Source organism: Struthio camelus, chromosome 5 (genome assembly GCF_040807025.1).
Source record: "Struthio camelus isolate bStrCam1 chromosome 5, bStrCam1.hap1, whole genome shotgun sequence".
NCBI classification, from domain to species: Eukaryota; Metazoa; Chordata; class Aves; order Struthioniformes; family Struthionidae; genus Struthio; species Struthio camelus.
Window position 1 is genome coordinate 72,463,604 of NC_090946.1, and position 14,088 is coordinate 72,477,691.

The 14,088-nt window shown below is 39.7% G+C and overlaps 2 protein-coding genes across 2 annotated transcripts; one reads left to right on the top strand and one right to left on the bottom strand.

Annotated features, from left to right (window-relative positions):
* Positions 1 to 365: 365 nt before the first annotated feature.
* On the bottom strand, positions 366 to 5,589 carry BAG5 (BAG cochaperone 5). The gene is made up of 2 exons (XM_068947187.1): positions 5,497 to 5,589; positions 366 to 4,859 (listed from the first exon to the last, which is right to left on the bottom strand). The coding sequence occupies exon 2, from the start codon at positions 4,829 to 4,831 to the stop codon at positions 3,479 to 3,481; it is 1,353 nt and encodes a 450-aa protein (XP_068803288.1). The 5' UTR covers positions 4,832 to 4,859; positions 5,497 to 5,589; the 3' UTR covers positions 366 to 3,478.
* Positions 5,590 to 5,623: 34 nt separating this feature from the next.
* Positions 5,624 to 13,137, top strand: COA8 (cytochrome c oxidase assembly factor 8). The gene is made up of 5 exons (XM_068947188.1): positions 5,624 to 5,794; positions 6,274 to 6,471; positions 7,761 to 7,824; positions 9,694 to 9,784; positions 11,459 to 13,137. Exons 1-5 carry the CDS (start codon positions 5,669 to 5,671, stop codon positions 11,562 to 11,564), a joined length of 585 nt encoding a protein of 194 aa, XP_068803289.1. The 5' UTR covers positions 5,624 to 5,668; the 3' UTR covers positions 11,565 to 13,137.
* Positions 13,138 to 14,088: the final 951 nt, after the last annotated feature.

Sequence of the window (14,088 nt, forward strand, 5' to 3'; positions counted from 1 at the left end):
CAGAACTGGCAAACTATTAAACAGCCATAAGGCTTTTTGCAGTGATCATTTGACTGAAGCCCAGGAGTATGCAAAGCTATCCCTGAAGAATGCAAGAAAGCAAATAATGATTGATGTAATTTTTGCAACGCAAGGTTGAATGCAGAGAAAACCAAAAGACACCAGATTTAGCAAGTAGAGGTAGGAGCGGATTCCACAAAGAATTTTATTTTCCTGAATACAGCAGTGAAAAAGTAAAGTCTTAAGGAAGAAGAGAGAAGAAAGCTTTATGCCTATTTTTTAGTAAAAACAATTTTACTAAGAAGAAAGTGATTTACATTCTGATAACACACATTCAAAAATAAACAGAGAAAGGCAGCAGGGTATAACATTCAAATGAATACCTAGTACAAGGTAATAACATTTTTTATTAATAATCAGGACTATAACACTGCAATATTTAATCTTGAGTTTGTATATACACAAATACGTATCATACACAGCAATAAATCAAGACATATATGCCATAAAGAGCACATACAATAATTTCCAATAAGTTGAAAAAACAGGAACCATACTTAATAACCACACTATAACAGAAAGAACATTTTGAGTGGTAAACAATAAAAATTAACCCTAAAATAAGTAAACTACTTCAAAAAGCAATACAATTAACAAAAAAATCATGACGTACAATTACCTCTCTCAAAAATATCCACTCATTTCTTTTGCTCCAAGGTAGATTACGCAGCACACAAAAGTTAATATATCTTTCATTCTAGTACTAAAATGCAGGCTTCTGCAATTTGGTCCATTTACATTTTGCTGACTATTTTAGCCTACCATATCAGAAAGAAAAGAGTTGCGTGTCCCTCAGTCTTTGGATACAAAACAGAGAAATTACATTCAGCACAAAAGCAAGATTTCTCAAAATATCTGCATTTTTTGGTTTAGCATATTTAGTTTACTATTTTCATTCATGCAAAAACTGCAAATTAATCCCATTCCAGATGAGGATTTTACCACAAATTTTAAATGCTGAATTGATTAGACTGCAGAAAGATGGAAAAAAGCTTAATCTGCAACAAGATACTGCTACTGAACTCTATTAAGTTAATCGAAATTACACTAACCTTACACATCTGCCTCTTTAGAAATGCAGGCTTAACTATGGGTTCAGAAAAGCTAAAAAAATACACAAATTTAAAATAGAATAGATCTTAAAACTATACTTACTCATCTTTACATAAGAGTTTCAAAAATTTCTAAAGTTTCACATAACCTCCAAAGAACACAGATACTAAAATAATTGTTAAACAATCTACCACTTTAAATCACTGCAGACCTGACAGTAAGATTAAAGTGAATAATATTATCACATTATTAAATTCTTAAATTTCCTAAAAATTTAGGTATACATTAGAAGTTGCAGTTCAAACATGTAGGAAAGCTTGAAATGAGTAAAATAATTTAGGTGTGTAACATCATTAATCATCTGTGTTAACCACACAATATGTAAATATAGATAAGAATTTTACCTAGAAGAAATGATTTTTTAAGTAAAGACAGATAAATTCAACAGGGTCATGTCTCTAAAGAATCCTCCAACAAATCTTCTGACATTGCCAAATTGTGCCTTAGGTACTGTACTTAATTGGAAAAAAAAAAAAAAAAAGATTGTTTTTGTCAACTGAATTGCCAAGAAATCACCTGTACAGTCACAAACAAAATATTTCCATGCTCTGAAGTTACACAGCCTTGCATCAACATCTGAAAGCATGTTATGGAGTAAATATCATTCTCCCCTTCTTGTAGTAATAGGCACAGAAAGACCTGCCCACACTCCCTAATCTCCATATCAACACATCCATTTTCAAACAGAATCTGTATTTCCCAAATTGGTGACTCACTATCGAGTCTCCAGAGAACAACTGTCACCTATTGTATTATGTTAACTTAACATATATTATAGTGGAATGAGATATAGGATAAATCTAGTGGGTAAAGATTACAGCTCCATCAAGCTGCCAGTCAGCAGTTCCTATGTCTACATACGATGGTACAAGTCAAAGGTGTCATAAAGGCACTTGTCTCTCACAGAAGTATCGTCTTCTCTAAGGAGTTAAAAATATATCTAAAAATAGTTTTAATTTAACATCCAAAATTGTTTATACTCCTTACAGTGGTGCAAATAATCATCTACAGAACAATAATTTACAAATTCAACATGAAAGAACTAAGTGCAAAATATCCATAATTAAATATTGATCCATTTAATTTTAATGCCATGCTCTCAAAAATGCCAAAACACATGCTACTGTAGAAATGTCACTGATGCTAGCAGCTACAAATAATAAGGGAGGCTCCTAGAGCAGTATAAGCAAGCTTATTTACTAAGTTACTAAAACCATTAAGCGATGAGTTGCAAAGAGAGATATATGCCACAGGTCTTTTCCAAGTCATGCTTGAAGCCACACCTGACCGATATGAAATACATAATACACATTTAAATCATTAGGGACACCTCTATAGCTACCTAATTTTACAAAAATAATTCTGAAATGCTCATTCATTTCAGCGTGACTTCTATTTTTACCAAATGTGAAAAAGACTAGTCAAAAGCAAATCTAACAGCAGAGTTTAAAAAGACCCTAAGTAGCCACTAAAGAAAGTTCAGTGCATTTTTCAGGGGTTTATGGAGAGCAGTATGAAACCCTACAAATCCCATTTATCTAATCAGTGTATGTGCACAGATTTTCCTCTCCAAGTCTCATTTACCTCAAAGCAAGAATTTGAGGGAAGTTTCCACCAACAGAAGGAAAAAACCCTGCATTTGCAAACAGAACGGGTCAGATATTACAAAAACAGACCTAATTGGCTTTGCCTATGTAAATGCTAATTTGCAGTTGGCATTATAGTTCTGCTAGGTAAGAAATCTAAACACCCATAAAGGTATGCTGGATGGAATAAATCAAGTATGACTCAAAAGCCAGCAGTTTTTTGCATTTAATACTTTCCATCATAACAGCACATTAAGAGTATATCCAGACTGCTATGAACTTGCTGGATAGATCCTCATGCTTAAGCGCTAATTTTTATGCCCAGTCTTCTTGAAGTAGTTCTGCCAGTCCTATACCATAAGGCAGTTTCTGCACCTTTGAAAAAGCTGCACTCTCTAAACATTGCACAAGATTATCACAACAAAAACAGGGAAAAAAGCCCATTCGACCAGGTATTAAGCCATTCCTTCAGAGGATCACATTTCTTTGCTTGACAGCAATGACCAGAATTGCTGATGGTGTACTGACAGTTGCCATGGCAAGTGGGTGAGCGCGTGGGATAGCAGACATATAGCCAAGTCAACTTCTTATGCAATTGCCATGATTTAAGCAAACATACAACACATCACTTTTAATCACGTGCTGCCAATTGAACTATCAGTCTGCAGAAAGCACCAAAGGGGAAAAAAAAAGGTATTTTCTGTTAGACTATGGCTGTTTCAGTACTCCCATTCATCTGTTTTCATATCCAGATAGTAAAGAATGTTCTGTGCAAGCTTCACTGCTTGCTTTCTGGCAGCCTTAACCCGCTCATCACCTTGTGGATCAACAGCATCGAGTGCTAGAAGTTGCTTTGTAAGAAGCTCTTCCAGTCTCATGTAATTTTTATCCATTCTGTTTCCATCAAATGAAATCACTTCCTGCTGAATTTGAGACAAGTTTCCAAGAACGCCCCAAACTGCTTTATGAGATTGATGTTCAGCAGCAGTTTGCTCAGGATACATTTGCCTTTTTTCAAGCGCTTCCTTTAAATCAATATACGTTATCAGAGTCTGCACTTCTATTACTGCTCTTCTCCTGGCTTCTCTAATACAGGGGTTTTTCCCTGGACTGACTTCATCTAATTGGGCAATTAATCCTTGCAGTTCTGCCTTGGATCCCAAATACAAGTCAGAAGCATTCTCTGTTTTTAAAAGTAAAGAATTAACTTCCTTCATTTTCTTGCGGATTTCTTCTATTTTTAGAATGGACTGATTTTGTGCCAGGTCATAAGCATGAGTAGAATTTGCTTCCTCCTCCAAGTCCAGATATTTCTGCAGTTTATTGATCTCTTCGACTACTTCCTTTCTGTAGTTCCTTATTTCTGTGCGACCACAGACATCTAAAGCATCCAAATCAGCAATCAAGCCTGTGAGCACGCAGGATAAATGCCTGCAGGTATCATTGCTATTAACTCCCATTAGAAGTGCAATAAGAGTTCCTCTAGCTTTGTTCACATCACACATTACAGAGTTAATTTTGGAGACAGAAGGATGTGCATCATTAGAGAGTGGTAGGGACAGCTGTTGCTTTACACAGCTTTCTATAATCTCCTGAACAGCGCATACTTTCGTCAGAGTGCGATATCTTGCTTTGCGTAAAGAAATTTTCCCTCCAGTTTTCACCTGAGTAAGCCTCAATATAACGTCCTGAATACCTTCTTCAAATTCATCACTTATACAGTTGCCTCCTTTGTAAAAAGGTGTAATCTCACGTTCCACAAGCAACTGTGCTTCCTTGAATATAGCCTCTATTTCCAGTCTGTGGGGATGGTTTGCATTTTGTTCCAGTTCCTTGAGTAGCCTCTCCGTTTCCTGAGCCGCACGCTTTCTGGCTTGCTGAATATCTCCTTTTCCTTCAGTATCTACGGAATCTATTTCAAAAAGCTGTTTAGTAAGAGTCCTTTCTAGTCTCTTATAATCTTTGTCAGTAGACAAGCCACTGAAGATGACAACTTGTTGTTCGATCTCTTTGACTTCTTTCTGTATTTCATGCAACCGTTTTATGGATGGATGTTGGTTGCCCATATCCATTCTCCTCTTTCTTCCAGTTTCAGATGAACTACAAAGAAAGTCAGGAAAAGACGTACGATTAATAAAACGCTATGCGGGCATTTCGTTCCGTGGCGGCCTGAGACACCTCAGCAGGGCAGCTACTTAAATCCCTCTATCAAGAGGAGTTAAAAACAAAAACAAAACCGTGTCCGGTACTCTGCAGCCGTTCCTCTGTTCTTTCACACCTCCGGCCGCGGCGGGGGGAAGCCGAGGGATGCCACAACAAGCTCGGGGCGTTTACCGGAGAAGTTCAGCCTTGCCCTCGCGGCCGGCTCTGGGCGACAGGGCAGGGCGGCAGCGCGCCGCAGACCCGCTCTCGCCGCGCCGCGCCCCCGGCCGCCGCCCGCCGCCTCCAGCCGGCACAGGCCCCGCAGGGCCTCCCCCCGGCGCCGCCGCCTCAGGCCGCGCCGCCCCCGGCCGCGGCGCCCCGAGCCGGGGCGGAGGGCGGCCAGGCGGCGCCCGCAGATCACAATGGGCCGCTGCTGCGCCAGCCCCCGGCCCGCGGCGGCGGCGGCGGCACCCGAAGGGGGTCTCCCACCCGCCGCCGGGCCCGCGGCGCACAGCGCAGCAGACCCGCCCGCCCGCCCGCTCGCTCCGCCGCCGCCGCCGCCTCCCTGCCCGCAGGCCCGGCCCGGCCGCCTCACCTGTCTCGCCCGCCGGCCCGCTGTCCCGGCGCTGCGCCACGGGCCGAGCGGCAGCCGAGGGCCGCACGCTCCGCTCCGCTCCGCCCCGCCCCGCTCCGCCCCGCTCGGCTCCGCCAGCCCCCGGCCGCGGGGCGCTCAGCGCCGGCGGTTCCCTGAGCGCCGTAAAGCGGCGATGGCCGCGACCGTTAGGGCGGCGGCGGGCGCGCGGCGCCTGACGGGGGACGTTGGGTGCCGCTGCCTCTCCTCGGCCGGCGGCGGCGGCGGCGGCGGGACGGCGGCTGAGCGGCCGGAGAGCGGGGTAAAGCCGTGCGGGGGGCAGCTCGAGGCCGGGCCCGGTGCCGCGGGGGCAGCCGGCGGGACGGGACGGGACAGGGCGCGGGCGGCGGCCCACTCGGCTCGACCCGGCCGGGCCCGGCTCCTCCCGGCTGCGGGGACAGAGCTGAGGCCGCGGGCAGGGTCTCCTGCCGGGGGAGCGCCGGTAAGGTAAGCAAGCAAAAGAGCAGGATTTGGGGCTTATCTTAATTACTGTTATTTATCATGATTCCTATCTGTCGGAAGAGTTAAAGGTATCTTTTCTGTAATTCATCTCCAAACGTGAGTGAGTCATGAGCGTATGACAGTTTTCAGTCAACATGAATGAATGTGCATGACTTCTGACCTTGCTGCGTGTTTTAAGGTTATATCCAGTCGTGTGGAGTTGCGGGATTTGTTTCACATCAGGCTCTTCCGCAGAAATTGCGCTAAAGTGGTGATAATCCTTCTGTATGTATTTTTAAGGGATCGGGTTTCTGCCCTCCAGCACATTCTTGTAACGATTGGATTGGCCCGCCCGACAAGTACTCAAATCTCCGACCAGTAATCTTCTATGTTCCCCAAAATGAATCCCTGCTGGAGCGCCGGCTCAGGGAGCTCAGAGAGGAAACCCAGGCTTGGAACCAGCGGTTCTGGGCACGCCAGAACGTGTCCTTCCAGCAGGTGAGCGGGCAGGGGAGGGCTGCGCCGCGCGCCGCTGCCCAGCCCCCGCAGCCTTTGGGGTGCTGGCCCTCTGCAAGCAAAGGCGTTCCTGTTCTCCGTTAAAAGGATTTGATGACTGCGCAGTAGGATGACCTTGAGCGATGATTCCTGCGTTATATGGCTATCCCAAATAGCCAAGTTCACAAAATTATGATTTTTCCCTTCACAAACTAGCATTAAATTCTGCCTTCAGTTACTTATCTCTTGCTTTTAATTGCTACTACAGCTTCTTTTAATAAGTTCACTGTCTTTGGGGAAATTCCTTTTTGTCATTAATTTTATTCTCAATGTTAGTTTGTTTAAAATGACCTACAAAACTGAAGAGCTTATGTATTTTACTGCTGTTTAGTGTATAAAAGGATATTTGCTTTTTCTTTTTTCTATTTTGCACTGAAAAGGTAAAGTTGTAACCACCTTTACATGCAAGACCTGTAATATTTGACTAGAGCTGCTTTTGAAAATGATTCTGCAGCTTTTTTTGCTCTACCGTAAGTGAGAAAAGTATAGGTAAGACCACTGAGGGTAAATGAGGGATGTGCGCTCTTGCACTGGCAATGTACCCCTAACAAGGCGAAAAGGGGGGACGTTTTCAGTCTTGGTCTTTCTTTTAAACATTGTACCATGGGTAAGGACACACCAAATTCTGTTGGAAGACTAGCAACAGTCCAGTAATTCACCATCACTTGTGATGGTCTTCGATCATTGTATTGTCCCCAGACTTGCAAAGGTCTTGGAGTAAGTGGAGCATGCTTTTTTTTTTTTTTTTTTCCCCCCTTAATTAGCTAGAACTGCTTTTTAAATTTGAAAATTTGAAATACTAATAGTTATTCTTTTTCCATCTAAGTAATTTCAGTTTTCTAAGGTTGCACATTTTCCTGTATACTAAAATTCTAAAATAAGTAACACAGCAAGTCTTCATAATTTGTCTTTTGTAAAACTTTGCAAGATTTGGATCCTGCAAAACAATACTTAAGCTCAGCTATAACTTTACTTCCACAAATAAGTTGCGTATGTTTCAGCAGGACACTTGCATGAATTAATTGATGCACACAGTTAACATCGAAGCAACACAATTATCAGTGTAATTAAGTCACTGGATTCAGGAAAATGTTTTTTTGACATCTCCAAGTGCAATGAGTACTGTGTATATTTTGGAGGGTATTAAGCGCAAAGCTGGCATGTGATTAAAATCAATGGTTAACTTCAAGGACTGAGTACGTTAAGTTCTAATGTGGAAAAACATATTTTAGGAAAAAGAAGAATTTATTTATTCAAGACTGAAAGCCAAGGGTCTGAAAATGAGAGATGAAACAGGTCAGTGACATCTTTTTTTGTAGTTTAGGATGTGCTCTGAAATCTGTTTAATTTTTATTTTTGCCTGTTTATGCTCCTTTCAGGAGTCTAACAGAGAAGGAGGGGAGCTCTTGAAAGCTGTGCAGGTCAGATCTGCACAACTTCCCCCCTACCCTTCCACTGGAAGGAATGTGCTGAAATCCTAGCAAAGTAATTTCATCATTCTGTACCCTTAAGGGGGAAGGTTTTTTTTTTTCCTTTCACAGCTCATCGCCCCAGTGAACTAGCTGAGCCAAACATATACTGTTTGCCCCAAGCGCATGTTACGGTTGAGTGGATAGATTCACACTGTTCAGCCTCGGGTCGATAATATGTACAATGAACATGTTATTTTTCCTTGAGGGAGAATGAGCTTCCGAGGAGACAGCAGCTGCTCTTTGCCCTTCTTTGCCTGAGGACAGTTACTGTAAAATGTTTCCCTCTCTAACTCATTACATGAAATTGAAAACAAGAGGCCTTCGTAATACAGCGAGTTGGCCGTTGTAACATGAGGTTGAACGTTTTGTTCATAGAGTAAAGATCTGTTTTGGTTTGATAGAAAACCTGCTCTGATGTTCAGTATTTCACAGACCGTTGTGTTGCACTTTTATTTGTGTCCCAGTGATCACTTTGTAGTGGAGAAAGCATTGTAATTAAATTACATGTTATTAAGAAAAAGTTTATTTTATATTGCTGATTTGTTCTTTTAGGTTTTTATATCCTAGAAGTAAAAGAGAAGATAGTAAATTTGTACATTCCTTAAAAATAAAATTGCATTCAGTGCAAATGTTTGAGTAATTGGTTTTGTTCTACGCCATGGCCCTGCTGATGGGTGATGCTGGAGCAAAATTGTTGCTATCCACAGTCTACTTGTTTGGAAATTTTCACTGAAATCACAAGACACGTGTGTGTGTATCTCTCTTGGTAATAACCTATACGTATGTGCAGTTGGAACAATGGTTATTTCTCGTATATACACGAAGACTCGGTTAGTTCTGCTGATACCAGAATGAAGAAACAAATTAACTGTAGCTGTTAAGCAGGCAGCTTTCAAATGGTCTTACGATAAGTTTACCTCATGGAATGTTAATCCATTGTAATATTTTAAATTTGTAAATATTGACAGATAGTCGTGATCAATAATTTACCTTCTGATGATAAATCTCAGGAGCTTTAAATTCATTTTGAAACGCTAACAAGCTGAATCTCTCGATTCTGTCTCCCTCATCATATCTGAATGTCCCAGGGGATAGGGATTTGATGCTCGTTTTGGAAATATCAAAAGCGCCAGAAAGTTTATATAGGAAATATCTGGTCAGAATATCATCTGGTCCTCTGGATGCTTCTTCTGTGCTGTAGCCACACATTTTCCTTTCATGATCTGTGGAGAGAATCCATCTTCTCTTATATTCTGCATTATATGAGTGGCATATTCAGATTTTTTTTTTATATTTGTGTGTGTGCGTGTGTGTATATATATATTTTATTCAGGGATATGTTTCAGGTCCTGTCTTGAACTTACTTTTCCACAAGAGACTTGTCCACCCTATTGTTAATAAATCTGACAGCCCAGAGCAGATAATCTTTCATATGAGTTACTTGAAATTTACCAAAGGCAGCAGAAAGAATTGTACCATCAAATCAAAGTTTCAAGAGGATCAGCATTTTTAATCTGCTCTGCTCCCTAGATAGATTTTTAAAAAAATAGGGAGATAGAAGCATATTAACTTGTCTAGGGATACACAGGAAGCCTGTAGGAACAAGCAACCCGAACTAGCTTTCCTGAGTCTGCACCCAGTGTTTTAATCACAAGAGCTATCTTGACAACGTTATGCTAAAACTTATTTTCAGGTCAAAAAGCAACGCTGAATGCAGAAGAAATGGCTGACTTCTACAAGGACTTCTTAAGTAAAAATTTTAGAAAGCATATGCATTACAACAGGTATGTAGATGATTTTCTTGCTGAATATTATATTACTGTCTAAGTGAAGGGCATAACATCAAATAGAAAAATCAAACATTTTTTGCCATAGTTGTTAAAATAGCATCTAAAGCTATCATTTTAGAATTTGCAGAAAAATTTGAAAAAACGCTATTAGCATTTGACATGAACTTAGGCATAGTCATTTGAGTTCTTCCACTATGTATGTTTGATTTTATGGAAAGGTAGATGTTACGTCACTCTTTCCAGAGACTTTAGTGAGACAAAATCAGGCAGCGCTCTATTCCTAAACATGCCTGCCCTTGTTTTAAAATCAGGTAGTGCCAGCTGCATCATTGCAGTTACAAAGTGTAACTGCACAGCCTTGAAAACAGCGGAGTTTATTGTAGACGTTTTGACTTTTGAGGAGTCATATTTAAAAAAAAAAAAAAAATCCGTTTATGCCTTTGTCTCTATGTTCTCCTCTATTGTTGCCAGCTGGCCTGAAAACTGTGGCTGCGGAAGTGTTGAAATTTCTAAAATTTAGTTAAATTGAGAGAATGACTGTGCATAGACTGCTTGAATACATGTTTTAGAGTATTTAGACTGGAAACACTGTTAGAAAAAACAGAATACAAATTCAAGAAGGAAATAAAAAATAGGACAAGAAATGGGAAAAGAACAGTTGCAATGTGAGCATGATATTTTGATTTAACATGATTTTTTGGTGGGTAGCTCATATTGCTTGTCAGCATGATTCCCGGTCCTGTCCTTATAAACCCAAGATATAAGCCTCTTATATTAGATCTATGCGTGAAAGGTTTCCTATTGCAATCGGCTTGCAGACTTGAATCCCTGTCTCACATTCCCTGCTAGTTCTACCGTAAGCATATTCTACTGCTTCTTGTGCAACATTTTACAAAATGGAGGAGGGCTGCTTATTGGAAGCTAGAAGGGCATGACTGAAACAAGCCCTCCAGAGGTAAACGACTGATACAGATTATCTTACCTACATCTTGATTTGGTTCCGAAAGTCATGTATGCTTCATTAAAACTATGTAAAGATACAAAGACTCTAACTTTGGAAATACTAAGGGCATCATCTTTAGAACACACTGAATTAGGAACTAATGTTTTGCCATAGCTGGTTATAGTCTTTGAAGTGTGATTTTTATTTTTTCCACTTTATGGGTAACCAGCCACGTCATTTCCAACACACGCGTCTTCATACATGCACAAGCAAATCTCACCCATAGCACAGCATTGTGCATCAGTCAGCTTCGTAACCACCTTTACTTCTGAAACATGTGATTTGGTTATGGTTATTTTAGCTTACCTAATTTCAAATATAATTGATCATAATATTACTCATTCCTTTTTAAATTTTTACAGTTAAGCTCTGAATGGTTGTAGCCATATATTCTGCAGGTAATCTGTTTGCAGATGTGGGTATTTCACATTACATGACTAATCCACAGATTCTGTCTAGCCAGCTACATAATAGGAGAAAAATAGACGTTTTCATGGGTTATTTACTTCTAACTAGGCAGGAAAAGTGTTGCCACAGAGAATGGAAAATTCATGTCATCACTGAATTGTCATTTGTCAATGCCAAAGGATATTTTAATATAATCATGTGCCTTTCTCCTGTTCTTGTTTTGTGCATTGGTTACTCTCCTGTCTTTGGAATCCTAGAGATTGGTATAAACGTAATTTTACTATCACGTTCCTCATGGGACAAGTAGCACTGGAGAGAGCTCTGAGGTGGCTTCGCTGGAAAAAGAAAAACATTGGAAATTAGTGATCACAACTCCATGAAGAATGTAATACTGTAGCTAGGCCCGTTCACTTGTTATCTGTAGTGATGTTCAGATTCTGAATGTCTAGTGCAATGATTACTTTGATCTGTTTGTTAGACTTTGTAGATGAAAGTTGCCATTGATCTTAATTTATAACCACTATTTACATTACCTTTACCTTTTATTCAAAGACTATCTCAAAGATTTTTCCAACCCAACACACAACTGAGAAAACTATCAAAAGCTGTCCTTTATTTACATTAAATTGAATGAGTCTCAACTGTCACATTTTACCACAGAGTCAAAGCCCATTTAAAAAAAAAATGTGATTCAATATGTTGTGCCTGAACTTTGGTCAGAGAATATAGTCTTTACCAACCATAAAATATATAAAGGACAAAAATGTCTCATTTTGCAGCATAGATGTTCTGCAACAGTAGTTATCTACACTAATGTAACATGATCATATAACTGTGTTCCTGCTGAAGGAATGAGTATGATTTATGACTCTACATAGAATCAATCTGATCTAGAATTGTCTTTCTTTCAATGCGCTTAAATGTCATTTTTAAGGAAGATTTGAGATATGATTTCATATAAATGACTAAGGCAATAGAATCTTTTTAAATAAACTTGTTTCCTGTGGAAGAAACGTGTCCCCCTTGTCCAAGAGTTCCTCAAACCTCTGACTGGTAAAGATTTTTAGTTGTAGAGGAATAAAATAGATGCATTGCCAGTCACTTAAAATCTTGATAGGGAAGGAAATTGATACTTGGCTGTGTAGGGGCGAAGAATATTAGTACTAATAAGCAGTGATTTCTACTGCTTAATTACTTTGACTGGATTTGGTATTCTCACCAGGTTCTTTAAGGCACTCAAAGCAACTTGCCTGAGAGGGATTTTCTAGCCTCAAGGGGGATGCAACATCAGCTGGATAGAGGTTGAATTTAAACAGAGTCTTAAAATTATATGCCCCGTATCTGTCATCTAAAAGTTCCATTACTCAGAATGTCCTCCCTGTGTATTTTATACAGTTTAATGGGTTGATCTTTTGATACAGTGCCTACTAAGAAGATTCTGTTAAAAATAATGTTTTATGTTGTGAAGCAAAGCATCTTTCCCCAAAGCCAGGCTGTAAGGAAGGTTCTGGTTTTGGAAATGTCAGTTCAGTAGCCATTGGCCTGTTTTTCATATTTAAACATGACATGATTTATTCATAGGCTTTTTCAGCTGGAAAAAAAAAAAGAGGTTTGTCTGTATTAATAAATGGCAATAATTCCTTTGCAAAATGAAATAAATTTTAATTATATAGTAATGGATCACATTGTTTCATACAATGATGATTTTGTTGGTCACTGAATTGTTGTATTATTATTATTAAAGACTTAGTAAATAAAAGCATTCATTAATAATGTTTTTCTGAGAGAATAACCAGTATTTCTAAGAAAATACTGATTTGTGAATGTTATTTACTGCAACAATACTGTAAAAATAAGTGTATTTTTAAAAAAGTTGTCAAATGCCATATTTATTTAGGAAAAGTAAATTATTGAAATAAACCATTGTAGGTACGTATTGTAATTCTCCAGGACTTTACTTTAAATCATATCTTGTAGCACGTAAGCTTTGACTACAGTGTGGGTGCATGCTTTATTAAATAGTTTCAGTGTAAAGTTTACAAGAATGATTGGATAAAATAAAAAAAAAAAAATAGCTCTAACAGCTGAGATCAGAACCCCAATGAACTGATTGGTAGTGATACCTTCTGGCAGCCTATGCATAAGGTCCCTAAGGTACAGTTTCACATGTGCTTTAAGTGGATAGCGGTCAATCAAAAGAAGCAGTTTCATCTTTTATGAGCTGTTCACTTATATTAACGTGGACATTTCTGTGTTTGCTGGCCTAATCAGTTCAGGAAATTGAACCACTACTGGAACTAATGCAAGGAAAAGAATGGTAGATTTCAGTTGAGTTACTCTTCTTCATCCTGCTGGCACCTGAATGCTACTGTTGGCGTAAGGGAAGATATGGGAATTTGGATTGGAGGTTAGGATTGCACTTCAGTCAACTCACAGCAGTTGTGAAACTACTTCAGATCTCTATTAAAGTCTTATATTGGATAAAGTCCTCATACTGCCTGTATGAGGAGATGCTGCCTGTGGAGATGCAAACAGGAACATTTTAGTAACAAAATGACAGCTGTAAAACCCTCTTGACAGTTGGAAAGAATCCAGCTTTTCTGAACCTCTGCTCTTTGTGTTGGTCACCCAAAACCAATATAATCAGCCTCTGATGGATCATATTAGGACTCTACTCTGAGCTGTTCATCGGTTAAAATTTGTTGGAGTTGTTATGGAGTTCCATTGTCTTCATTGATATTCCACATAGGGTACTGGGCCCCTTCATCTAAAGCCTATCGAAGGAGTGAGGCTTTTATCTGTTAGGTAAGTATGGAGCTCTGTTTTAGAATATCTAATAGAGCCATTATGACATGGTGTTATTAAAAATAAAACATCTGAAATTTTG

Excerpts from the sequence above, each read along its gene's own strand:
- BAG5 (XM_068947187.1), bottom strand. The coding sequence starts at position 4,831 with ATGGATATGGGCAACCAACATCCATCCATAAAACGGTTGCATGAAATA.
- COA8 (XM_068947188.1), top strand. The coding sequence starts at position 5,669 with ATGGCCGCGACCGTTAGGGCGGCGGCGGGCGCGCGGCGCCTGACGGGG. Across the intron at positions 5,795-6,273 it reads CTGAGCGGCCGGAGAGCGGG|GGATCGGGTTTCTGCCCTCC; the intron begins GTAAAGCCGTGC and ends TGTATTTTTAAG. Across the intron at positions 6,472-7,760 it reads AGAACGTGTCCTTCCAGCAG|GAAAAAGAAGAATTTATTTA; the intron begins GTGAGCGGGCAG and ends AACATATTTTAG.